At 38.2% G+C, this 26,753-nt stretch overlaps 1 protein-coding gene and 1 long non-coding RNA gene across 9 annotated transcripts in view; one reads left to right on the forward strand and one right to left on the reverse strand.

Annotated features, from left to right (window-relative positions):
* Window positions 1–26,753, forward strand: part of WNK1 (WNK lysine deficient protein kinase 1) — a 97,177-nt gene that overhangs the window by 17,080 nt on the left and 53,344 nt on the right. For all 8 annotated transcript variants that reach the window (XM_042889912.1, XM_042889914.1, XM_042889915.1 and 5 more), the window contains exons 2-4: window positions 12,190–12,362; window positions 17,108–17,328; window positions 19,318–19,475. In XM_042889912.1, the coding sequence (XP_042745846.1) occupies window positions 12,190–12,362; window positions 17,108–17,328; window positions 19,318–19,475 (552 nt within the window). The remainder of the gene's footprint in view (window positions 1–12,189; window positions 12,363–17,107; window positions 17,329–19,317; window positions 19,476–26,753) is intronic.
* Window positions 10,533–21,534, reverse strand: LOC122190142. The gene is made up of 4 exons (XR_006182083.1): window positions 21,431–21,534; window positions 20,640–20,844; window positions 19,627–19,692; window positions 10,533–10,627 (listed from the first exon to the last, which is right to left on the reverse strand). It is a non-coding gene; the product is annotated as an uncharacterized LOC122190142 (long non-coding RNA).

The following is a 26,753-nucleotide window of genomic DNA, read 5'->3' on the forward strand; positions in this document are numbered from 1 at the left end:
CAGTCTGGATTTTATTACTTGCAAAGTGAAATCACAAGAGGCAGTATCTGTTTCTGGTGGACAGATATGTTGCAACTAATCTGGAAGAAGCCTGATCATTGATTTTTCAGCCCGCTAAATATCTTTGAAGGTAGGACTGTAACTCTTGAGGCTGTGATTAATCTGCCCAGCTCCTGCTTGTTGGGCAGCCTCTTGGTCTTGTTCCCCTTTCACAAATGCCAGCTGCTAAATATTGATGCTGGTGCAGTTACCATAAACTCAGAGTTGTAAAACTTGCTACTCCGTACTCCAATATTGTTATTGAAATCTATTTCCAGTATTAGAGGTGCTGCAGCAGCAGGTGCTTATGCTGGGCCCTTGTGTGTTGTTTATTAGAGAAAACTAGAAGCAAATAAAGTACTTATCCTTCCCATGTTCCCCTTGTGTAAGAATTCAGTTTTGTGGCCCAAGCTAAGAAAAAGATGCTCAGACTGCCTCCTGCTTTGTTGGAAGAAATGGGAATCACAGGTTCTGTGGAATGGTATGGTTCTCTTCCCCTTAGCGGTGGATACTGATAGAGTTGTCGCTAGTTGTCCCCTGCAGGAGCAGTCATTGGTGGCAGCTAGTTTCCTCCTTTTTCTGGGGCTGTTCATAAGCAAGTTTAAGGAAAGGACGTGGAAATGCTAAAAGGACTTCTAGAGGGATCTCCAGCTTGCTTTTCTTCTTATAGATAACAGTCCTGATTAGAAAACAGTTTTCTTCAGGGCAACTCCTTGTCTTTTTTCTTTTAATCATTATGAAGTGTTACCTAGGACACTGAAACTTGAAGTTCCAAACAGAGGAATGCTATGGTGGCAATGAGACAACTCTCTTAAGAATTTTCTGGCATTTTGAGGAGGTAAAACTATAATGCCACTTCCACCTTTTGGTCCCCCTGACTAGGGGGTTATTCTGGGATGTTGCCTATGGTGATGTAATAAGGGAAGGAATTTAATTTAAACAGAAATATGGGATGCCTCAAATCCTCTTGCCCTTTCTTACCACGAGTGGTACTGCCACTGAAGCAATGGATGCTGTATTGGAATACTTGTGCAGCTTTTCTGACAAACCACTTTGGTTTGACTTCCTGCTTCTCTGGCTTCTTGTGTGCTGGCCTGCTCAATGCAGGTTTGTCTTTCTGACAGAACCATGGCTGAGAATTTTTTTTTGATAACTTTTTGGCTAAGGAACCTTCTTTTAGTATTAAACATGGTTAACAATTAATTGTGGTGTATGGTGCACAGAACATCAACTATTTGATTGCCTCCTATTTCACTGTATCTGTATGAATCCTAGAGGAACGCTGAGAGAGGCCTAACAATGAATGATCTGTCATGGAGTTTCCTAGCGATTATGTAAGGATTTTCTGTTGGCCTACACTTCGTGTGTCATAACTGATAGTCATCCACAATTCTGTGAAGTAAATGAAGGATGTTTTTTGGATGCGTTTGCAGAAACAGCAACAAGACTAAGAGAGCTGTAATTAGGCTGCATATGCAGTATGTATGCTCCTATCCTCTATATCATCTTGAAGCTAACATGTATTGTAGACTAATGTGAGTTAATTTAGAAGTGGGAGAACACGGGTAGTCTTGTAGGGAATGTTGCTTGATTATTTCTGCCAAGTTTGTTTGTTACCTCTAGTTGTTGTGCTGGAATTTTTGTAAGGTAACTCACCAGTGGCACAGGAGAATTAAGTTTGCATTTATCTCTGTTATGCTTTTGAACACTGCTAATAAATCCTGGGAGCCATCTTTACACTTCTGCATGACTTCCAAGCAGCATGCTAGTGCAACTCATCAGTGTACAGAAAAGTGGATATAGACAACCTTACAACCCTTCCCCTTGTCCAGTGGCTTTTTGAAATATTTTAGGATAAAGCATTAAGACATTTCTGGTTCTGTAAATAGATTTGTCTGTATTAGAACTAGTGAAGAGTTCACCCCAGTGTTCTATGCACGTACCTACTCATAAAGGACTCTAAGTGTAATAAAAATAGAGCTGTAGTTCCTCTTGGTGTATAAGGTAAAGAGAATGGATTGTGGAAGACGCCTTTTTATTGCCATATTGGCACCCTGTAAGTGGAAAAGTAGGTTTGCACGTAAAATTAAGCTGAGCTGTTTGAATGTACCTTCCCTCTCACTTACAAAGCAATCAGTTGAGTACAAAATGAGAATCGGCATGAGCTCCCGAAGCTTTAATGAGGCATCTGAACCAAGTGACAAGGTGATGCAGCTGGTTAATAGCTCACGGAGAATTCTGTTCAGCTAGCACTTCAACTCAGTGATAAGCCCTCTGTATTAAGCGTAAGCCTTACTGTGAATTGGTATCAGATAGCAAACTTACTCGTTTATCTTCTGTGGATCAAATTAGAAATTTTGAAGTGAAGAGAGTTCTCTTGAGTACTGATTATTTTGGCATGGGACAGCATTTTGATCGCTATCCCCTATGTTCATCCTTCAAGGCTGAACAAATCACCTAAAACCTTCACCAGTTTTTTTTCCAGACTTCTGTGTAAGGAAACACAAATGCTGCCTAGAGAAACCCTAGAATAGAAATGACTGAAGCCCAAACAGTTGTTTGCCATTCTTAGACAAGATTTTCAAGGACCTGAGAGATACCAGAGAAGGTCATGCCTAAGTCATAGTTTTTCTATCTACTCTTTATCATTTTTCTCCTATTGGTTGTAGAGAGAGCAAAGGAGAAGTATGTAACTGGCTTAAAAGGTTTGAAAGGTTCATAAATTTCTGAAGCTACTGTGTAGATTTCATAGCTCTGCTCTAAAGAGTGTAAGTGAAGTATTTGATTTCCTGAAGGAAACTGTGGGATTAGGCAATATACTGATTAGTTGTAGTCATTGTTTTCTACAGGGGGAGAGTTTGGTTCTCTTGGGTCAGTTCTTCCTGCTTTGCCTTCAAGTGTTTGTGCTGACATGGTGAAGTGGGGAGGGGAGTAGCATGACCTTGTATTAACACATTTATTCACACGCGGTCCAGCTCTGGAACAGGCTCACAGGTTTTGATTTATTTTTATTATTTTATTTATGGTTTTGATTTATTTTTATTATTTTATTTTTCCTGGGAAAAGCTAGGTGCTTCACTGCCTGATGTGTTCTGTCCATATTAAGTGGAAAGCTAAGAAATGAGACAGTGTAAGCATCTGGGAAGCTTGTCGGCCAGACTGTTCTAGCCCTTTTAGAGTGGTGTAGGCTCTGCCATTATCTTACCTAGATTTGTCTCTTTGTCCCAGTCTGTAGGCAGCACACTCACACCTGTGTCTCCAGTGAGCAAGGTACTGAAGTGTGCCTAGCATACTACCTTAGGCAGTGCTGGATCTAACAATTCTCACAGTACTACTGCTCCAAAAGGTAAACATTGGAAGTTGTGTTAAGATTTCTCGTAACCTTACATAAAGAGGAAATATTCTGATCTGCTGTTGTCCTGCAAAAGGACAAAAGGCTTTTTTTCTGCAGCTGTTTTCATGAGACACATTGTGTTTCCACACTCCTTACACTTCTGATCCCACTTCTGCTCTTTGTTCGGTGTAAGGAAGTGAGGCAGAATGGCTTTGTATCTAAGCTAGCTGGTGAGATCATCTCTGATGAGCTGTTCCTAACTTCCTTTTCTTAAGCATCTTTGTTTTTGCGTGTCCTGGTTATTCCTTACTTCCAGCTTCCTGTATAGCAATGTTAGTACTAGATTTGTTCTGAACGTCCTTGTGAATTATGGGATCTTGGAACCTGAGGATTTGGCCTTGGAAGAAGCTTGTAACTGTGACTAGCTACGGGTCAGTTGTGTTTAACAGTGCTGGAACTTGGTGCAAACAAGCACTTACATCAGTGTTAATGCCCCGTTATCAGGAACTCTCAGTGATGGTGGCTCTTCAAGCACATTGCTGCCACCAGGTGTCCTAGATGGTGCTGCCACTGGGTGGGTGCTGCTGCGTGTGTAACTGTGGGAAGAGACCACAACAGAGGAATGTACTTAGTGGTGATATTCTCTTCCCCTTCCCCCATGCTGATGAATCACAGCTTTGTCAAAGCGAACAAGCAATTGCAGGAAAAAATGGGGGGCATCACTGATATCTTTCAATCACATACATAGGCTTCAGTTATGGATACTCTCTCTTTAATGTTAGATATAATTATCTTCTGAAGCTTAAATCTCTTTTTTGCCTCTTTAAGTTACGTATAATTGACCTCTGCAAACTAAATTCTTTTGAGGACAGTAGTAAGCACGTATGTAGAATGATGCTAGTTCTAATCTGTACATTAAAAGGAAAGCAAAACAAACAAAAAACATACTTTTTACTCTGTACTGGAAGACAGAATAAAGCTACTGGTGCTTTGAGTAAATTACCAAACTATTTTAAATTTCAGTAAACAATTTTGATGTTTACAGGATTCATCATCACGAAGCTTAGACAACATGGAGTGTGACTCCCTACCCCAGTCCCCTGTCTGTTAGCTGTAATATGCAGTGTGAGCAGGAAAGGGCTGCTGTGCACAGAGTTTAAGTTGCACACTGCTTCTGACCTATGTAGTTTATTTTTTGCCAATTTCAGATGTGTTTATTTTTTTTGGTTATTTTTCAGATGTGTGTTATTTTTTTTCTTGAATGGGGTCGATGCTTTTTTTGAAAAATGAATGGAGGAGCCCTGTCAACCCAAGCCCTGAATCAGTAAGCTATCACATTCGTTAAATACAAATGAACAAGGAAAGCATAGAGCTTTTCTCATTTTTTTTAAACTGACCTATTTTCTCCATCTAAGCACCAGAATGCTTCAGCTCTCAGGAAAAGTTTGTTCAAACTTCAAAGATTTGTCTGCTTCCTTTTTGAATATTAAGAGTTGTATTTCCTTCATCTTCTTCCTCCCCTCCTTTCTCATAAGTATACCCAGGTATCATCTCTGTCAGGATAGGCGTATTTTGTTGCTTTAATTCCCTCTGAGGAGCAGCACTAAGCTTGCATGTGTTATCTGTGTCACTCACCTGTATCAGTGATAACAGTGTGTAGTGTTGCTCATAAGTTTATGCACTGAAATGCTAGAAATAAGAATGCAGAAGAACATACAGGTAGGTGCTTTTATAGGGAACTGTACAGCTGAATGTGAATAATCCCACAAGCTTTCAATTAAGATGATTTGTGTGCTTGCCTAAAACTCAGAGCACTTCTGAATACTTCTACCTGAGTAGGAAGAAATCTACAGAAAAATATTTACCCCGATCACAAAGCTGAAAAAGTGTGGTAGATAAATGACTGTTTTAACCCTACTCCTTTCGATTGTGTCAAATATGAACAATTATACTTAAGTGTAATCTTGCTCAGGATTATCTGCACACTCCACTGGCACTGTCTGTAGCTTATATAAAGTTGAGCCTTGCTGTGAAGGTTGTCCAGCCAGGGACATGAGGTGGAGCTTTCAGTAAGTGCTAACTTGGCACTGCCTTTCATTCTGCTACCAGTCCTGGGAACTCTTTCATCTCCAGAATGAGGATGAGGGAGAAGGGGACTGAAAATACAGGTTAATTGCGTCCAGGATACAGGACAACAAAAATCTTCAGATTTGCTTTTCTATTAATTAATCCTTGTATACTGAAATGGCTTTTGGCTTTTCTGTTATAAGTCTCTGTTTTGAGACTCTGCGACCTAATGTCAAGATGAAGGTATTCTTCCCCTTCAGAAAGCAGTGTGGTTTCAAACAGACACAGAAACTGATCTTGATTTCTAATTTCTGTAAGCAAATCCTTTCTTCCTTAAAATCTTTGCACAGTTGTTTATGGGGGTGAGTGGCCCAGACTGATGGAGGGAGGGATAATTAAGGAGTTTGATGTTTGGTTTGATTGCTTTGTCTAACCTTCTGAATGCTTAGAAGATTTTGAGCAGTGTGTTTTTACAGTGAGGTAGCCTGAGTCTTTTCTTAGTTTTGTCTTTTTTCAGAGAGCAGCTTTTTTGGTTTGTTTTATTCTTGGCTTGTCTTTTGGTTCATGTGTGTGTATATTTTTGGCAGAAATAACATTTGACTTATCTAAAGAACAGTGTGTGTCTGTCTGTTTTAATATACTGCTCCACCTGTGCATGGAGTGCAGTTTGGAAGCACTGACAGCTGTGTTCTGGTAACTCTTGATATGGTGAGTTCTTGTGTACTAAACTGGGGTATTTTAGTGTGGCATTGGCCTCAGTAGGCATAGTTCTAATGTACTGCTTATTCAGCAGCTGGAAACTTTGGCAGCATCTTCCCCAGTGTGCTGAGAGCCCCCAAAGTATTACCAGACACATATTATGGAATCAACCACTACAGTCTTAGGTTGTAGAGACTTGCTTGCAGAAGACTACTACTGGAAGGTAAGAGAGCTGTAGCAAGGAAACGCATGAAGCAGGAGTTGCCTGGAAAGTCTTAACTTAGGATTACAGACCTGATTCTCCATGCCATGTAAGCTAAAATTTTATATAACTCTATAAACATTATATTATACAACTATACTCTCAAACCGGGTCCTCCGATAAAATAAACAATATGAAAAAATAAACTCTTGCAATAGCAGCTGCTTAGCTGCATTTAATCTACTTTTCATGTTCAGTGACTTGTAGAGGGGTATACAGGTGGAAGGATGTGTGGAGATCCTTGATCTCAATTTTCACGTCTGTTGCTGTAAAGACAGACATGCATTCTGAATGGTATCTTCCCCCCTCATTCTATCTTGTATTATAACTTTAGAAATAGAATGTGGTTTGTGTTGACATAAAAATAGGCAGTTCCTGTGCACTCAGACTTCCATTCCTAGGTATCGACTGCGTAACACTGGCTGATCTTTAAGCTCAGTGAATTCTGTGTTGGTATTTTGTTAATCTAGCTCAGTGGTCACTGTGCTCATTTTTCCTCTTAACTGCTAGATTTTTTCAGGATGAGAACACTGCAGCCCACAAAGCTGTGGTTCCATTAACAGCACTGAATATCAGAGCACTGTCTTGCTAGCTTCTCCTCCGATGACCCCTCATTAACCTTGCCTAAAAGGCTTCCAAAGCCTTTTTCATATGCTGCAGAAATGCACACAGAAGAACACTTGTCTGTTCTGTATCCTACTTTTTCTGAATAATAGGGTGGGGGGGGCTGCAGTAACTTCCCTCAAATTTTCAGATATTTGGGAAGCTTAATAAAATGCTGCTTGGTGTAACCTCAGCAGAGCTAGATATTTTACTTACCTTGGTTATCAGTCACTTTATCTATAATTTACCAGTGCTTTGAAGTCTGCTGTGGTGTACATTGTCAGAGCACATCACTTGAAGCAGATTCATTCCTACTAATTTGCCTGGTGTTTTCTAGCACATCTCTTTTAGATAAAAGCTAGCTGGTGTTTCTTCAATGTAGTTTAAAAATAAAAAGCAAAAACCCAAACCCAGTACTTACACGAGCAGTATAGCAATGCAGGATGTAGTGGTGTGATCTGCAGAAAGTAAGCAAAACATGTCTGTAAACGGTAAAGCAATCAGTCTATTACTTTCTTCCTTGATATCTTCCTATTATGTGGAAGAGAGAGCTTCTCTAAGTTGTTTAGCAGATCACTCACTCAGCTGTTGAGTGTGTCAGTTCATTCTGTTAATGAAATATTTGCCTGTAGTTTCCTAACAGGGCACTGTTGCTTTTACTGACATCTAAAACTCCATCTCTGACATGCGGTTCTGGAGGTCTGTTGTATTATTGTGTTGAAGTTTTTCTTCTGAATTGTTCTGTAGTTTAGCTCAGGCCCCTTCTGTGCTCTTTGGGGCCGTGTAGCAGAAATGAGGCAAGGCAGAGGGTGAGACCTTTTTTTTGAGTTCATGAGCACTGTGCCCAGCAAGGGCCGTTCTGGGGCTGCTCCTGGATCCGCTGTGCTGTGTGGTCCTTGTCACATTGCTTTGGGACAACGCCTGGAAGGACCGCAGGAATTCGGAAAGGAGAACACATGGAAAAATTGCTCAATAGAACCTATTAACTGGTGTACGAGCAGCCCAGATGAAATTTAAGATTAATCTAAATGTCAGAAATGTATTTCCTTCCGTCTTGCAGAAGGATGCTGAACAGACATTAGCTTTGGCTGAAAAAAATCACCGAGGGGAATATAGATAACTTTTGCTGATGTACCTCACTTTTTGTGGCTTGGCAGAAAAGCTGATCTGTGATGAGGTTGGTTTAGTTGTCTTTATTTCTTCTTCCTTTACATAAGATACCTAGGCACAGGGATAGAAGGCAGGCTGTAACAGTACTGGGTAATTTATGCTCTTCCAGATTAAATACACCAGCAAAAGGGTCAGCCCATATACCTGGCATATTGTAACTGACCGAGTTTCCTGTCTTACATTGAATGATGTAAGTAGCTCTGATAGCTGTTTCCTGACCAAAAGAAGTCAGAGGGGAGCATGTGGATAAATGAAAGCTGCCAAGAAAAGATTATTGAATGGTATTGAGCTGAACAATTGTTTCACTTAGTGCCTCACTCTATTCAGGCCTCTGGCACTGTAGAACCATAGGTCACGTGCTGGGAAGCCTTGCTGTTTGTCCTGGCTTGTCAAAACAATTTAATGTAGGTGGAAAGGAATGAGTGAAATGAATGTAGTGGGCTCGATGCATCTGTTTCAATTTGTTGGAAGGGCAGCCTGGTGATTGGGATGTGACACTTCAGTCCTTCAGGGAAGCTACTGGTTCAGGGAGAACAATGCTGTCCAAATTATGAGGTAGTTAAGTCCATTTTAGGAAGCAAGTTCTCTTCGAGTTTGACAGCTTGTGTATTTTTAAATATTTAGGCTATATCAGCTCAGCACTTGCTGTAACTGAGATGCAAGAATGTGATTTGCAAACAGCAAGACTTAGGAGTTTGTCTTGTCTGCCTGGTGTTGCTTCATTATATGGTCAAAATGAATGTCTGGGGGAGGAAGGAGGGTGTCCAATCTCTTTTTTTTAAAAAAAAAAAATTATTATTTTTAGTTGAAATTCCAAAACAAATTGGCCTTGGAAGGATAGGATATCAAGTTGTATATTATTAACAGTTCTTAAAGTGGCATCTTTTTAATAAAATTTCTCAGATTTTTGTACGCACCTTTATATCATGCACTGTTTCTCACTGTTTGATTTAAAAAATAAAAATAAAAGAGAGAACATTGCATTTGTTTACCCAGTCTTGTGCTTTGTGATACTGGAATGTCAAGCTGTGAGGTCTGGTTGCTGGAAACAGCAAATGCACGCTGATGTCTTCCATCTCTGTACCTACTTTAGACCCCGAGCTGAGGGGAGGAAAAAGGCTGCAGGAGATACAGATCTTATTTGATTCGCCTTTGATATAATTTAATCAGAGGTAATTGCTTACTTTGAGTGATAAACTATGGTACTTCTTGCTGTTTCTTTAGAGATGGGGATGGAACGGGAGCAAGGGTGACTCTTGCGTTCCTTGTGTTTAGCCTGTAGGCTGTTTGCAAGTTGTGTTGTTGGAGGGTAGCTTATGCAAGTGTAACCACCAATTATTGTGCATACAGATGAATTTTGTTGGTGTAATTGTACATGAGGTCTAATTGTTGAGTGCTAGTTTTCTTTTTCAAGTACATATAGCATTTTATGCTACCTAGCACTAGTGTTCCTTTAAGGAAGGATATATAAATACCTGTTACAAATCGGGGTAGTTAAAGGCCGTACACATTGCTGGTCTTATGAAACAAGTGGCTTCTGTCCTTTTCTGACAGCTCTATTCAAAATTAGCTTCGGCTGCTGCAGTGCTACTGAAAGGTGTGATGTTTCCTTGGTTGCAGAAATACTGCTGTTTTCTCTGGGTGCAATTTGTGTTCGTTGGCCTGCATTTGTGTCCGAACTTGTCTGAGATCATTAGGGTACTGTGGCTTCCAGAGAAGTGTTGCATTAATATATTGTCATTGTCTGGACTTTTTTTTTTTCTTCTGTTAATGCCAGCAGTGAAGTGTTGAGTGTCTGTTTTAAACATCACAGATACATCTACAGGAATATGATGCTACCATTGATGTGACCAGAAAGAGAAATGACTCAAAGTAGGCATGCCCATTAGGAATCTGCTCCTTGATAAGAGTGATTAGCACTTGTTAGTTTCTATCCAGCACCACAAGTACAGCAACAGGGGAAGCCCAGAGAGGCCCTTAAAAGTGAGATCGGGCGTATTCAGGTTTAAATGAAAACTTAAGGGCAAGTCTAGTCTAAAATTGGTTAGTAATATTTGTTAGTTCACAAAATACAGGAAGCTTAATCCAAGTGTATAACTATAATTTAGTTTTTGTACACAAATAAATGCAGGTGTTTGTATTACATTGCTAAATTTAAGCGATGTAACGAGTAATTGTTACAGCCTGTGTTTTATAATTACCATAAATAGTAATTGGATGTAGAGCTAAACAGATGAATTATACAGATAAAGAGCACAGGCTGGGAATAATCTGCTTTGTTGTCTTTGTGAGAATGATTATTGTGATTGTGCATTCTGTTCAAAGTATTGAGATTCTTAAACCATGTGTGTATGATCTTTTGATCGACGTGCTGATAGCAGCTCACTGCTTTTCTGCATCTCTGCTGCTTGTAACAGTCGGGATTACATTGGTCTTGGACAGAACTTGTGCTGCTGTATATTGTGAAGAAAGGAAAGCTATTAGCTGTGTAAGAGCTGAAATGGGAACGTTACTTCCATATTAAAGAAACTCAATAAAAACCAAATCAACCAAAAAACACCACTAAACCTCAGCAGACATGAATATTGACATGTTTTCTTAGTGTTTCTGCAAGCACATTCTATCAAAACTTGTCTGTGCAAGTATGCTTTCTGAAGGAGTGAGGAGAAGTGGTAGCACTAGTTTCTGCAGGGGGAAATAGTTGCGGGATTGAATGCTTTTGATATCTATTGATTAATTTGTGGCACTTAAGAACTGGTGTTTTCCTAAACAACCATAAATATATGGTAAGTGATAGACGCATAAAAGCACTGACATCTGAAATAATTTCAGAACTATTCTACTATTTGATCTGGAAAATTCCTACGCTTCTAAAAATTGGGGCTTCATCTGGAAATGAAGTAGTCCATGCCTCCTAGAGAAAGTCAATAATTTATGTGAATAGAGGGTGGTTTAGATAGTAACATGGCTGAATAGTATTGAGAAAACACACTGACTTCACAAAGGAAGAGGAATTACAGATTAGTGGACAATTGTGAACAGTTTGAGTAGACCCTACATACTTATTCTACTGCCTTCTAGTTGAAAAGTAAATGTAGCCTTAAAATTTTTGCTAAGATTTGACAGAGGGCACTGGTTATTTGTAATTAGCTGGCAGAAACACTGATTGTAAAAATCTGGGCTTTGACTCTATCTAGAATTGTTTTTCATACTATCTGCATATGGATCTGATTTATGTCAGTTATCAGCCAAACTAGTGTGACTATGCACTTGTAAACTGACAGCTGAAAGATGCAAGGAGACTTCATATTTGCAGTTTATCCCTGGTCAGCTGGTCAGAATCTTGAAGATATTAGATAGTTGGTTGCTGTAGATAGTACAGCAATATTGTCCAGGAAAGCTTTTTCATGACTTGTCTCTGGCCAAAAGCTCGCTGTCTCTCTGGTGTGAATTATGTCTTTGTTTTCCTTGATGCTAGATTACAGGAAGCTTGCTCAATCATGAGGTCATGCTTTTAATAAAAATAAATTAAAAAAAAAAATCCAACCCAAATTTATTTGTCTTTCTTTGGAAATGCATCCTATAAATTAAGTTTTTTGCTCTATCATCTGTATGGAGAATTAATCCAGTCTGTTACCAGTGGTGTGGATTCTATGCTTGAAGGAATAACTGAAGATTATAGGTGTTTATAATCTGAGATATGTGCTTTAAATGATCCCTTTTTGCCTGACCTTGAATGCACGAGTATTTTAGGACGTTGTCCCCTTTCCACCTCAAGTCAAGCAATCCCTTTGGAGTAGGGATAGAAGAAATAGCACTAGGAGATAATCCCCATTCATACTGTAAGGAAAGCTATGATAGAGTATCTTCTAAATAAAGAAGTTACTGCATGAGTAACTGTCAGCAAAATGGCGTTTAAAAGATGCTGATTCTTGTTGAATGACTGTACACAACTGTTTTTCAATTTGCAGTTTCTCTGAGAAATAAAACAAAGCTTTATTTTCTTTTTTGTTAGGATCGGAAACTATCCAAGTCAGAGCGACAAAGATTCAAAGAGGAAGCTGGGATGCTGAAAGGGCTTCAGCATCCCAATATTGTCAGGTTCTACGATTCCTGGGAGTCCACAGTCAAAGGAAAAAAATGTATTGTCCTTGTGACAGAACTCATGACATCTGGAACATTAAAAACGTAAGTAAATTCTAGCATGTCAAAGCACTTGATGAGCATTATAACTATTAGGGCATTTGAAGTAGGTAATAATTCAAAATAGCTAAGGACAGAGACCTTTTACTGAGGGCTAAACTCCTGCAAGAGAGGAGTTAAGAAGTTTAAGGAGTTGAAGAAGAGTTTTGTTAACACTGCAGGGTACAATGGACCATTCTTTACGTTAGCAAACTTGTCAGATTCTTCTTTGTGACGTCCTACTAAGTACATGCAGGAGAAGTCTCTGATTTTTGTGAGCTCAGTAAGTATGCTGCTTTTTTGTACCTTTTGTTTTCCTCCTGAGCTTCTTCAATTTGGCATGAGGTATTTTGTAGAGTTCAAAGCTCTTACTGATTCACCTTGCTTGGGAGGCATTGGGTGTTACTACAGTATGAATAATCAGTAAAAAGAAGGAATAAAAAGCATACCCAAAAATACATCTTTTTAGTTAAAACTCCATGAGGTTGTACTTTAGAAAAGCTTGAAAGCTTTTACAGTTTTGACCTGTGAAGTAATTGAGTGAAGCTAGATCTATTTTCAAGCCAGTTGGAAACTAGTGATTGAAACTGCTGTGAGGGCCCTCTAGTGGTACGTAAAGCTGAGGGAGTTGAACTGAAATCATGCTTTTGTCTTACGCTGTAAATCTTGCGGAGATGTGAGTTTCTTCAGGAGCATCCAGTTGCTGTTAAATTACTGGAAATAAAGCTGCCGTGACTTAAAATTCATGGATTGTGAGTCGTAGTCTTAATTTGGTGTCCATTTAAATCTTGGACTAGCATTTAAATCCTAAATGTGTGAATAGAGTGTAGGAACTTTGGTTAAAATAGGCTGTGAACTTCTTGTGGCTTTTTTCCTCTTGCAACATTTGTTGATTGCCACAAATGGACATGCTTAAAACAGGGAAAATGTGCTCCTGGGAGTCTGAACTGTAATTATAGGGATGTGTTTCTTTCTTGAAATAGGGCTGGAGTACTAAAGAAGTTGTAACTTTATCTATGTGTCCATGAAGAGCTTTCCTGAGGTTGTTTAAGGTATATCAGATAAAGTAATAGATCAGTTACTTTATGTCCTGTACTTAGAACAGTATGAAGGTTTTACAGCTTTGTACAGATGCATCTATTTGCAGGTATCTATTTTCATAGTGGTGTATATAGGGTTGGATATAACTCTTCCTCTCTTTCTCACTCTGTTCTTTCCCTCACAGTTCTTATGCTTGGATTGCTTTGTTATGCAGTGGCATAAGCAAGATAAAGTAAAAGCAGATAACTATAAGATAATGCTTTGATAGGAAGAAATACTTAAGATTTACTAGCCATAAGATTGTTTTGTACTCTGAATTATGAAGGTCTTTTTTTATCTAGGAAAAAAAACCTTAATATTCTTTTTAATTGGCTATCGTTTAAATAATATATTTTTTTTCACTATTGTGTACTTCGTTTGTAATTTAGTTCATTTTTCTGCTCCTCACTGGATATCTGACAAGTAAACTACATGAGAAATTTCTGAAATACCAAATTTAATATCAATGTGTATTTCATTTATATTCTATTCCCATACTGCTCACTTATTTTTAACATATGGAGTTTGAATGCATATTGCTTCCATATTTATCCAGTGTGTTTATACTACTTGCTTTTAAAACAAGTGGTATCTTCCTCATTCTGAGACATAGCCACTGTTGCCACTTGATATTAAAAACAAACAAACAAAATGTGAGATGTGTAATGTTATCCCAAAGTATCTTTTCACGAAGTTGTATTGTATTTGTGTATGTAATATTGTGAATTCGTCCTTTTAAAATGCTGCCTGGGAAGACTTTTAATTGCACAAAGAAAAGTCCCTGCACTTCTGGGGAACATACCAATTTAAACGTCTTACAACTCAATTACTGTAAGAATTTGCTTTCTAACATTATATATAAACAGAATTGAAGTATTGGAAAAAATTGAATTGTCTACTTTAAGTCTTAATTACACTGTTAATGAAGATGGCAGTTTAATTTTTCTGACTGAAGTCTCAGCCTCTAGTTCTGACTTCAAAAGCCACTGTCGTGTGTATTCCTGATCTACTTCAGATGAAAGTATTAATGATTCTGGTAGGACATGTGCCTTCATAACTGTTTCTGCTAAGTAGAATTTCTTTAGCTCTGTGAGATGAGATGCTGTGATAGATTGTGAGCCTTCCTGGTTTTAAAAAAATCCAAACAGGTAAAATTGTGAGACAGAAATCAAACTCTAGTTCCTACTTTTCTCTATTTGTTGAAGATAACTATTAGGATAGTCTTGTTTTCTCATCTTTGCTTGTATTCTGTGCTAAGATCAAATACCTATCTTTAATTGACAACTACCCTGTTAAATAGAGAAGAATGATGCTGATCAGCTAGGAACAAGTTCAGTGGCAGTCATCAAGATGGCAGGGGTTGGAGTACCTGCTGTGTGATTATGAGCTGGAAAAACTGAGCTAAAGAAAGGAAACCTTTAGGAGTGACTTAGGCACTGGAAGACTGCTGTTATGAAGAAGTCATAGGCTCTTTCTGTTGCTGCTTGGTGGGTAGGAGGATTAGAGGTAACAGGCATTAACTGAAACTAGGGAGCTGGTTTCTGGGTGCAGTAAGAAGCTTTCTGACAGTCAGGCAGTGGAACAAGTTGCCCCAAGAGGTATGCTGTCTCCTTCCTTGGAGATGCTCAAGATCTGACAGGACACAGCCCAAATGAACCTGGTCTGACTTCCTGACTGACCCTATGTGGAAAAGCTTAGCCTAGAGACCTTTTGAGGTCTTCTCAAACCTGAGTTACTGTATGTGTAATACTTGGATAAATAAAGCCTAATAGGCTAATAGGGCTGTACATGTATTTTTTAAGTATTTATATATTTTTCCATTTTAAAACACTTTCTACCTTAAGTGACGTGTGACTTTGTTTATGGCAGTGTTATGGAAAAATTACAGCAACGCTGCAGGATGCTGGGTGATGGTTGGACCCAGGTCCTTTAACAGTGAGAAGCTGGCAGTAGACTAGCATATTTGAAACCAAGAATGTAATTAGGGATTCCAGATGCTGAACTGAAGTGCCCCTACCATGTGATCTTTGGAACAGACTCAAGAGTGATGAATGAGGATTGTGTCAATAGCAAGAATTCAAGTGGTAGCTGATGTGATCCAGAACTTCCTTCAGCTTGTCTCCTTCCTTGGGTTGGCTTTTTCCCTGTCCGTCTTTACAGTCTGGTTCAAGACTCCTTCTGGAACTAGGTCCTGACTGCTTTTACAGTTTTGTTTTTTTATTGCTAGCAGTTTGTTTCCCAGATCTTCCTCTAAAGTGGAGAAATTAAAGTAACGGGAGTTTAATTATGGAGTTTTTATGCTGGTGTTGATGCAAGTAATTTTATGGGTATGCAGAAGACTGAACACTGCCATTCAGTAATTGAACCTGACTTGATTTTAAGCATGTAGCTGCTGAACTCCGTCCTGGTCACAGAATTTACACCCAGTCTTGTGGCAGTATAAAACTTGTCCAACCTCAGGCACATAAGAATAAAATTATTGCTGTACAGAGTGTACCATTTCAGCAGTTCCTTCTCTAAATACATGTCAGCCCTTTCTTTTTAAAAAGGAAGAACTCTTTCTTTAAACTAACGCTTCTACCTGAAGAGAGCGTGTGAGAATACACAGCTGGAAAACACTTGAATAGGCCATTCACCTTGTGACATTTAGGCTATCAAAGTTTAGTAGAATAAGATCACGTTCTTGTGTCACGAAGACTGGAAAACAATTATTTGTGTGAATTTTCTCTTTCGACATTTAGAAAGCAGCAATATTAGAACAGTTAAGACTGGGTCATGTTTTGCCTGCAAAGGGATGCTGATGCTGTGCATGTACTTTCCACATCAATCTGTTAGCATAATCATTTTAAAGATCTTCTTTTCCTCTCCGTAGTTTTGAAGTGGTGAGTATTATCTGATCAGATTCAGACAGTCACATCCCATATGGGACAGTACCAGGGAAGTGATCTCTGAGAGTTTTTTATTTGCATGACAGCAAGTAAATTTGATGTAGGTTCAAAGCGTAATCTGGAATCCTTGATCAAAGTGGTTGGAATAACATTGATAACTAGGGTGACTTTGTAACTCTTGCGTGGTCTGCAGCAGCTCTGTACTCGGCTGTTCTTTATTAGCATCTTTGGCTTTACTGCCCTCTTCCCAATAGTTCACCAAGGAAAAGATTTTAACTATTTAAGCAATGATGGGATAAACTGAAGGGTAGGTAATCCTCTTAAATACGTAGATAATGTAATGCATAAGTTTTTAACTGTGTGTTGGGGAAGCAGTGCCTTGAAATTTAGCAAGCTGAGTGCTTAATTATCTTTAGGTTGACTTGGTATGAAAATTATTTATTTTTAAAATATTTTGATAATACAATAATTTAATGTTTTTAATAATTTACTTTTTAACCTTCAGCACTATAGTCTTGTGGTTAGAAGGAAGTAGGCAGAAATTTTCCATAGGGCAGTTTTTCTTTCTTGGAGGGGGATCCATCTTCAGCTCTTTGATTTTTGAACTGGAGAGGTATTTTTTAAAATAGATGAAGTTAAAATTTCTCAGTCTCTTTAGCTACTGCTTTCTCGCTTTAGAACAGCAAATATACAGTATAATCTGCTATTTGGTAGCAGAACTTAATTTTGTAGTACAAGTGGCTGACACTGGAGCCTGTTTCATGTACTGTTATTTTTCTGTAGGTACCTGAAAAGATTTAAAGTGATGAAAATCAAAGTACTACGAAGCTGGTGTCGTCAGATACTGAAAGGCTTACAATTTCTACACACACGCACTCCTCCCATTATTCATAGAGACTTGAAATGTGATAACATCTTCATTACTGGCCCCACTGGTTCAGTCAAGATTGGAGACCTTGGACTGGCAACCCTGAAGCGAGCTTCTTTTGCCAAAAGTGTGATAGGTAAGTCTCTACTGTTTAGAAGGCTGATGAGCCGGTCTATGTACTTGGGAATTCGAGCCTTAAGAGCTTTCCTTTTAAAATATGGTTTCAAAGTTACACAATCTAAGCTTGAAGATGTGTAGGCTTGATTTCTTGGCTTTTGAGGTCAGGTGGAGTTCCTGATGAGATGACATGATGCCTTTTGTATTTGTATAGTAACTTAAAGTATTTCAGAATATAGATTTATTGCCTTGCCCAACAGTTTTCTGCAACACTGTTGATACAACCATTCTTAACTGCATATGAAAGGTGAGAATTATATATCTCTTCAAGAAACATGCAAATAGGTTTTGGTGACTAACAAATATCTTGATGTTTAGCTAAGCATTAATTTATACAGCCAATTTTTTCAATTGTCACCAGATGTTAATATTAAATCTCTTACAATTGGCCAACAAAAACTAAGATATATCAAAGAAAGTCAAAATATATTGCAGTTGGACTGGGGTATAATGTTTTAACCAGAAAGTCTCTGGACTGCAGTTTTACGTTGAGTCAGGAGGATGCATTGGGGAAGTATTGTCTTGTACTTGCTCTGTTCTTGTGTATCCGCTAATGAGCGTTTTCAGGAAATAAGCTATTGGATTGATAGATCTAGTACAGGTTTTCTTGTAAATTCTTTAAAGAAATGGTTTTATCAGCTTTGTTCTTAAAGTTGGGCAAATAGGCTTTGAGGAATGAAATTGCTTTTATTTCCAGTGTCTAAGCTTGCTAAAATGTAATATTGCTCAACAGTCCTATATTAGATACCCAAATGGGATAAAAGATGTATATCCATAAACTGTCTTGAAAGTGATTGCTGAAATATTTCCTGCTTCTTAACCAGGTCAAAATAATAGTACGAATGAAAAGTACACATTGTCCAAGAAAAAAAGTTTTTTTCTTAAATGTGCTCCCTTCTTCTTCAAATACATCATTACAAAATTATCCCTTTGTATGTTCATAGTTTGCCTTTGGGTAAATGGCTACAATGACATTCTCTCCATTTTGTGTTGTGAAAACAAAAGTGACTGTTCATTGATTTGTAGAACTATCTTGATTCTGGTATTTGCAGGAAGTAATTCTGTGCTTAAATTTACAGAATCAAACTTACGTCTTTGATCATACAGTGCAGTCCCTTTGATTACAGAGGGGATGCTGTGATGCTTCTCTGAGCAAAAATTCTCTGCAAACTATTTAAATGGGACTTGTTGAATCTCACGCTCTATGCTTGTAACTCAATCTCTCTGTATTTCTAAGTATTTTTTGACTGTAGGATGTTCCTCACTAATGCCTGTATCTGCAGTAGGCCTATAAATATACTGCAGGTGAGAAGGTAAGTATATGAAGAAGAGGGCTCCGGTGAGTGGCCTTTGCAGAAAATTACTTTTCACTTTCTATCATGAAGATTTATATTTTTTTAACAAAAAGAGTTTTTCATTGCAAGGCCTTTCCTGAACCATTCTACTTCAAAAAGTAGGTGGAGAGCACTAGGACAGAGACTAGCTGTGGGCTCTTACCAATACTACTTCTTTTGCAGCAGAGGGCGGTCAGGTAATTCTTGAAACCAGGTTTAATGTGCCTCCTTTCTTACAGGGAGAAAAGGTAAGTGTCTTAACTCTCCTTAGTATTTGGTTTGCAGCCTATGGCTAGTCTGTTTTCCCTTCTTCTTATCCCCTTTCCTCCATTTGATGCCTGATTCAGTCTGTTTTGGTACTTGCACTAACATGCATAAAATGAAAACTACATCAGTCCGTTCATGCCATTCTGATTCCATAAAGACCTTGCAATGGAAGACTCGCAAAGTGGTTTGATAAAACAGAGTGACTAAGGGTTTCCTCCCTCTTCTTTTTGCCTCCACTTTCTTTTGTCTCACAGGTCTGCCCATCCACTTCCTCCTGCGGTGAGTAACGCCAGCAGCCTCTGCTCGCTTTGAGACATTTAGAGTCTGAATCGTTCTTTTAATTTAAGGTACCCCAGAGTTCATGGCCCCCGAGATGTATGAGGAGAAATATGATGAATCCGTTGATGTATATGCTTTTGGGATGTGTATGCTAGAGATGGCAACGTCTGAGTATCCTTATTCTGAGTGCCAAAATGCCGCGCAGATCTACCGTCGAGTGACCAGTGTAAGTTCCTCCCCACTACTGGCTCTAAGGCTGTCAGCCTAGCAAAAGAGTAAAGCTGGACGGCATGGCATTGTACAAGTGTTTGCGGGGGGAGAGAATAATTAGAGTGTTTAGGAGTATGGATGGAAGTGAATGAAACAATTCAACTTACCTCAAATGGTTCATTAGAAGCTTGTAAAATACGTGAGTGGAAATAAAATGTTGCATGTGCTGATGCCTGTTTGGTATACAAGAAGATATTGGATAGGATTTAAAACAGAGAAACTTGACGAGAAGGAATAGAAAGAATAGTGAGGTTGGCTATTTGGGAGAGTGAAAACTTACTCTGAGAAAATCAGTGCATCTGTTCACATGTGCAAAGGGAGAAAAAGACTTTCAGCTGTCTACAGATTGGAGAAAGTATTATTCCAGTTAATCTTTTGGTGTGTATTATTTTTGAGGCTTTGAGGATTTAATAACAAGCGATTTGCTTAGGTCTGGAAAAATAAATGCTTATTCCTGGTGCCTCATGCTGTAAGAGAGATATAATTGCCAACTGCAAACAGAGAAGAAAGAGTCTTTATGTTAGAAGGGAGTTGCTAAGGAAGGCTTGGTGAAATAGAAGATGATAGCTTTTTTGAAGGAGAATGTGAGGGAGGCACAGTAGGAGGAGGAAGAAGAGGAAAAATACCTGTTTCTTTTTTTTTTTTTTTTTTTTATCAACAACTAGAGTAAGTTTTTAACATTTTTTTTTTTTTTTTTTCTTTTTGACATGTCGGTTAACCTAACTGTAATCCAAAAAAAAAGGAACAGGAGTAAAATCTAGTTGATTAACTGCACGTTCTGATCTGCTGGCTATCTGGATCAGAGAAAGAAAACAAAGTAGCTTATGAAAACAATTTTTAGTGGTATCCTTTGCAATACTTGTGTATGTTGCCTAGGGCCAAAGAAACATAATTTCAGAATGGATGGGTATTTTATGCCAGAACAGACACCGGATGCAACTACCCTGCCCTGTTGCTTAAAATGTGCTAGGAACTGCTAGGAACTGGGCCGTGGTGATGAAAGTCATCTTTTGAAATAGATGATCTCAGGCTTGGAAATCTCCAGGAGCATCCTTTTCCTGGTCTGCAAAATACTTAGCAAATTGAAACTTAATTATAGACTTACTGAGGTTCTACTTACCACATGTGTGTTGTACCTTTGACAAACTTGAATACTTCTTTCTCCCCACTGTTTTTGGTTGACCGTTGAACTTCTAAGTGAATGAGGAGCAGGGAATGGTAACGGTTTGCTCAGTCCAACACATCTTTTACTGCGCTTTGCTGCTGATGTTTCACAAATTGAATTGTTGACTTTTTCCTGCTGTTTCATCTACAGTTTGACATCTCTAAAATGCATTTTGACATGAAAATAAAAGATTTCCTTGATTGCAGAAGGAGCAAAGAGCAGAAAAGTAAACAAAATGGAATGTACGTGTCTCTGCTTCTAGGCAGAGAATGAAAGGCTATCTTGATAAATCTGGGTTTTTTTTAATTGTATGATAGCCACAAAGCAGTGTGCTTAAAAACAAACAAACCCACAAAACTGAAAACAGACAGTTGAATAGTTTTCAAAGAAGACTTTCAGTGAAAATACAACATTATCTAGAAATAAAGCATAAATGTTTAAGTGATAATGGAGAATTCACTGTTTTTTTTTTCTGTAATGTGAGCAGCACAATGATGTTATGAAATAAAATGCACTTTATATTCTTTTTACCAACATGGGAAGAGCCCTACAGTTTTCTGCTCTTGTCCTCTTAAGATTTTTATTTTCATTTTGAAAGATATTTTAGGAATTTTTTCAGTATCTACATTTGTGGACAAGGGGTTGGACTGTTAAGAAATTCGGTACTTAGAAGGTCAACAGGTGAACTGTCAACTATGGAATGGAATTGGAAGACTTTGTGTATGAGTGAATCCAGCAGTACTTACCAACGCATTTCCTTTTAACTTGGATTAGAAGGTGATTGTGGTCTGTGGTAGATGTTTAATGTTTCCAATTCAACCCTCCAGTTTGCTTTACTTTCCTAGGAATATTTAGGAACATTCTGAGGTAGGAGCTGTGGTCTTGCTGTGCCTTAAACAACAGGATGATTTTATCTAGCTGCATGCACAAAGACCAGAAGTAAAGACAGTAGTGGCAGTCTGCCATTGAAAGATCATGGATGTGAAAGCATAAAAATCACTGAAACTTCTAAAGGCAACAAGATAAAAGCATGCAGTCACTCAGTGCAGGAGGAATGTATTTAAATGAATTGATTTCCCTCAACCCCTTTCTAGCTACTGGTGTGCTTAGTAAAAAGCACAGCTGGTCTGTTAGCTTAGACCCTAGCTATGGCGTAGGACAGAAACCTGAAGATGTCTTAATGTCCAAGGTGCTGTGTCCTGTTAGGACTGGCTTGCATTTTTCTCTCCTGTCTTGTCTATATGTTGTTTTTGCTTCTAGCATGGCCTTGACTCTGCCTTGCTGTCTGAATCTTACTCTTTTGTGATTAGGATTGCTTTACCTGATGTCCAGACACTGCAGCATTGGCTTGAAGTCTTTGCCAGGATTGCTCAGAATACTCACTTGTGTTCTCCCTCCCTGTTTAAGTGTTTTTTTTTTTCTAGAAGCAGTTTTCTGATGAAATAATGTAGTCAGGTAAGCAAAGATGTAGATAGCAAGACTATCTGAAGTTTGCCCTTGCAATGAGAAATGACCAGCCATTTGTTATTGTTTCACATCTTGAACAGCAGTGCTGCTGGATGAGTCTGGTGTTTCCAGGATGTTTGTCTATCCTGTCTGTATTCTCACTGAGAAATTTCTATCCCAATGCTCTTTTATTAGGAACAAAAATAAAGTGCCCAAGTTCTCCCTGGCACAAGAAATAAGTGCAAGGTTTTAAACAGGTTTTCTGTCTCATTTTGATTAGAAGAATTCTTTCAGTAAAAGAACTGAGTAAAAGCTCAGTTTAAAAACTCTACAGTTTGTAGGCCTTAACTTTGCTTTACCATTCTGGTGAAGAAGTTGGGAGAAGTTTGACACAACATACTTACTTTTTCATATTTACACTTTCCAGCAAACTCCATCCAGACCTTTTTACTAGCAGTTTCTTTAGAAAATACCTGCCTGTTGTGTCTCTTATGTGTAGGGAGTCCAGCTGCCCTCCTTATCAAAACATAATGTGGCAACTTGGTCTCCACAAAGAGCGTGTTTTCTTCTTTGAAGCTCTGTAGCATTCTTTGGAAATGGCTCTAAATAAATGACTAGCCAGTACTTAAAAATCACAGCAATTGCAATGTCTTTATCTTACTTAAAAAGAAAAACAAACAAGAACTCCCCTGTGATTTAGGCTGAAGAGATTCAGCTGGGCATGCATTGCTACTTGGCCTAAGAAAAAAACACCTAAGCCTTTAATTGAAGATAAATGGAACTGTTAAGGTCATGTTGCCTGCTCCGGTGATGGTGATAATTATTATTATTATTATTAATTATTTCAGTGTGCAAACCCTACAAAGCAGTATGGGTAGTTAGTACAAAATGTGATCAGGATACTCAATTCTGTTACTTGTTTGCACAAGTGGCATAGAATTTTAGTAAAATTCAGACTTTCCTGTCTGACACTTTTCCTGTCTGTCAACTGGTGTTCTTTCCTTGACTTCTGATAAGTTATTGAAATATGCATCAACCAAGAAACATTTTGAAATGAGCTATCTGTGTATTTAAATGAAACAGGTATTTGTAGAATAAACATCTTAAGTATGATTTCTTAATTTAGACTGTTTGGGAAAGCAGTGCAATGAAGACATGACTGCACTAGCTTCAGCTGCTTTGTCTCAGCCTCTGGTGCAACTGATGGAATCCATGTGATTGCTTCAAAAGCTGGCTGGTCTTTCTTGGCTTTGTTTTTTTTGCTACGTTTGCTCTCAGCTCACAGATAGATGTTGAGTACTTCAACACTGAATTTCCTTCAGGCTTGCTTTTTGCAACACAGGAATTATTTTCATAAATACATATTCGCTCAATCTTTAATACTTAGATGTCTCAGACACATTTTCTAAGTGACTGAGTAGTCTCGACAGGTAGAATAACAATTAATGATTTTTATTATGCAGCTTTATCTCAATCACACACATACACCTCTATTAAAAAAAAAAAATAATGAACAAACCAACCAATGTTCTCATTCCAAACAAATAAAGACCATCCCCAGTTTTAAATGTACTGAAAATGTGGCATATGTATGCCAGATTAAGAACAGACAAGTCTTTCTGACATTAAGTTTTCCTGATGGAGTCTTGTTCTCTATGATTAATTTTCTCCACGTTTACTTGGACAAAGTGAAGTTGTGGACTTACCTTTTCCTTCACCAGAAGTCCAGTCTCTTCTCTAAACAAACATCTGCTATCTGAGCCTTAGCGTGAGAAGAAAAAAAAAACAAACAAACAACAGCATTTTGCATTTTGACTTGAAAAATGAAACACAATGTTCTGTACTGAAATGTTCCACAGAATGTGCACAACTTTTCTCATCTCGGTTGTACAGAGCTTAAAAAAGCACCTGAGGGAACAAGGCACATAATGAGTAACCAGACCAGGCAGTGTCTAACCACTTTAAAAATCTGTAATTTCCCTAACTTGTGGGAACTAAAGCTTACTGGTTAGAGTGAAGGTCATTCCCTTGGCTGGGAACCAGTCGCTCACTAAGTGCTGCAGTTTGGTCACTTGAGGTTAAATCAGTGGCTTTAGTGACTTAAAAATTAGGCACCATAATCGCCAAACTCAATCAACTGAATTTTCTGTATTTTCACTGGAGATGAAATGGGCGAGTCATCCCATCTGTCTTCTCTTTTGTTTCCCTGAAGGGGATAGCAAATGTAAATGCTTAGCCTTTAGTCTTGTGATTAATTTTACTTGTCTAGTGAATATTTATGAATATCCTATTTTAATTTCTAGAAGCAATATGCAAATTGTTTAATGTACATAAAGCTCTGTTCCTTTGTCTTAAATAACTTGGTTTCTTGGTTTCATTCATATGGATAGAAACCTTTTCTACCAAGTTTTTGAATGGGAAAGGTGATGGGGAAGTAGGGAGCAGGAGCCCACAAATAAAGCAAGCAGCCTTTTGTTAAGGCTTATACTGAAAATCCATGAACCTTCAATCAAGCACACTAAAACAGAGTAAGAAGGGGAAAATTCTTGTAACTGTGTTAACTGAAAGAAGAAAACTCAGGCACCTAAGTATTGAGTGGGGAAAATAGTAGCATGAAAATCTATGATTTTTCTGACAGGTGTTATTCCTCAGTATCACACTAAACAGATTAAGCAACATGTAAGCTTCTACCACTTGTTTTCCATAGCTGTTCATCTCAGTTGCAAGCATTCTGAACAGCACTCTTTAAGAGTGAGGAATCTTTCTGGGTAGCAGTACAGTCACTGACTCATCAGTTCAGAAATACATTGGCTTAAAAATGGATGAGGGATGAAACAAGAATACGAGGTCTCAAAACATTAATATCTTAAGAAGCTGTTAGTTCATAGTCATCTTTTTAAAGAAATAGTGAGCTAAGTGAGAAACAGCAGGGATAAACTAAAATACTGAGCTGTAACATGCTATGCAGTACATAAAGCTAGGGAAGATCTTAAGTTAGGAGAAAAAAAGCTCATTCAACTGAATTGCTTTCTAAAAGGAGATCGCTTTTACAAGTTGGTCTTAAGAGGCATTTGTACTATTCAGCAACAAAAGTTTCTAGATTACAGCTAAAGCAACAGCCTGTGTCAGTGTTGGTATTGTAAAATGTGGTTTGAAGTGAAAAGTTTCTCCTGTATTGTTCACTGCTGAGCTTGGAATGTTTCTCAATTTTTAATTAGATATTTTAAAACAACCAGAAATTAAAATGGGGGAGAAACTGAGCTGAGCTGCAGAAAATGAAGATCAAATGTATTTTTTCAATGTGGAAATCTAAGATTTGGTTGTATTACAGGCTTTGGAAATGTAGGCTTATTCAGCTTTCTAAAAATGCCAATATGCTGAGTAAACAACGTATATTAAAAAAAAAAAGTTCAATAACTCCAAATGATCAATTCTTGTAAAATTGTGTTGCTAATATGTAACATTGTCCTGTGTGGACATCTATGTAGCTCTGACATTAACTGAGATAAATTTGACATAGCAAATGGTGGAAAGGTGACTCTTCTGTTAACAAACAGAGAGGGAGAGTCTGATAACTTGATGTTATTCATCACCACTGTGCCACTTGTCAAAAGCACTGATGTTAAGAATGGGTGTGCTGCTATTTCTCGTCCTAACAACTGTATTCCTATAGTTGCACTGGCATGGAAACAAGATGACTTCAGGAAAGTTTTCATTGTTTGGAAGAGGAGTGAGTTCAAAAACAAATAGAAAAAAAAGAAAAAAGAAGTTATTTAAAGATGTTATGTGATTCATAAGCTAGAACTCCACCAAATTTTTACAGAAACCTTATATAGTTATCTCCAAGTTTCTGAAAGCTGTTTCCAGAACTGGCTATGACATGCAAGCATGTATGTCTACTGGAATGCTTTTGTTTGTTCCCATATGAGAGTTGCTGAAACTGAATGAAATTTTACAGTAGTTAATTCCCAAAAGTAGAGAATCATTGAGTCATCTAGGTTGGAAAAGATCTTCAAGATTATTTAGTCCTATCATCAGCCTCATCTACCATCCCCTCACAAAACCATGTCCCTTAATATGTCCATGTGATTCTTAAATGCTTCCAGGGATGGGAATTCCACTATTTCCTGGACAGCCTGTTCCAGTGCCTGACCACAGTTTCTGTGCAGGAATTGTACTTAATGTCCAGCCTAAATCTTCTCTGGTGCAACTAGAGACCATTTCCATGCGTCTTATCCACTTATCACTTGAGGAAAATAAGTCAGTGCTCTCCTAGCTTACAGCCTCCTTTCAGAAAATTGTAGAGAGCAATGAGTTCTCCCTTCAGCCACCTCCAGACTGAGCAACCCCAATTCCCTCAGTCACTCCTTGTGACTCCTTCACCAGCTTCATTGTTCTCTGCACACACTCAAGCCACTCCATATGCTTGTAGTGACGGGCCCAAAACTGAACACAATATTGAAGGTGCAGACTCACCTCTGTGCTGTGTACATGGGACAGTCACTTCTTTAGTCCTCCAGGATGCTTTGTTTCTGATGAGAGAAACTCCAAGCTTAAAAATTTGTGTGAGAAGCTCTGTTGTTTATTGTGCATTATGTTTTTATTCTAAAGGATAAAAAGACT

This window comes from Lagopus leucura, unplaced genomic scaffold (assembly GCF_019238085.1).
Source record: "Lagopus leucura isolate 7727_CA_CO unplaced genomic scaffold, USGS_WTPT01 Super-Scaffold_100159, whole genome shotgun sequence".
NCBI classification, from domain to species: domain Eukaryota; kingdom Metazoa; phylum Chordata; class Aves; order Galliformes; family Phasianidae; genus Lagopus; species Lagopus leucura.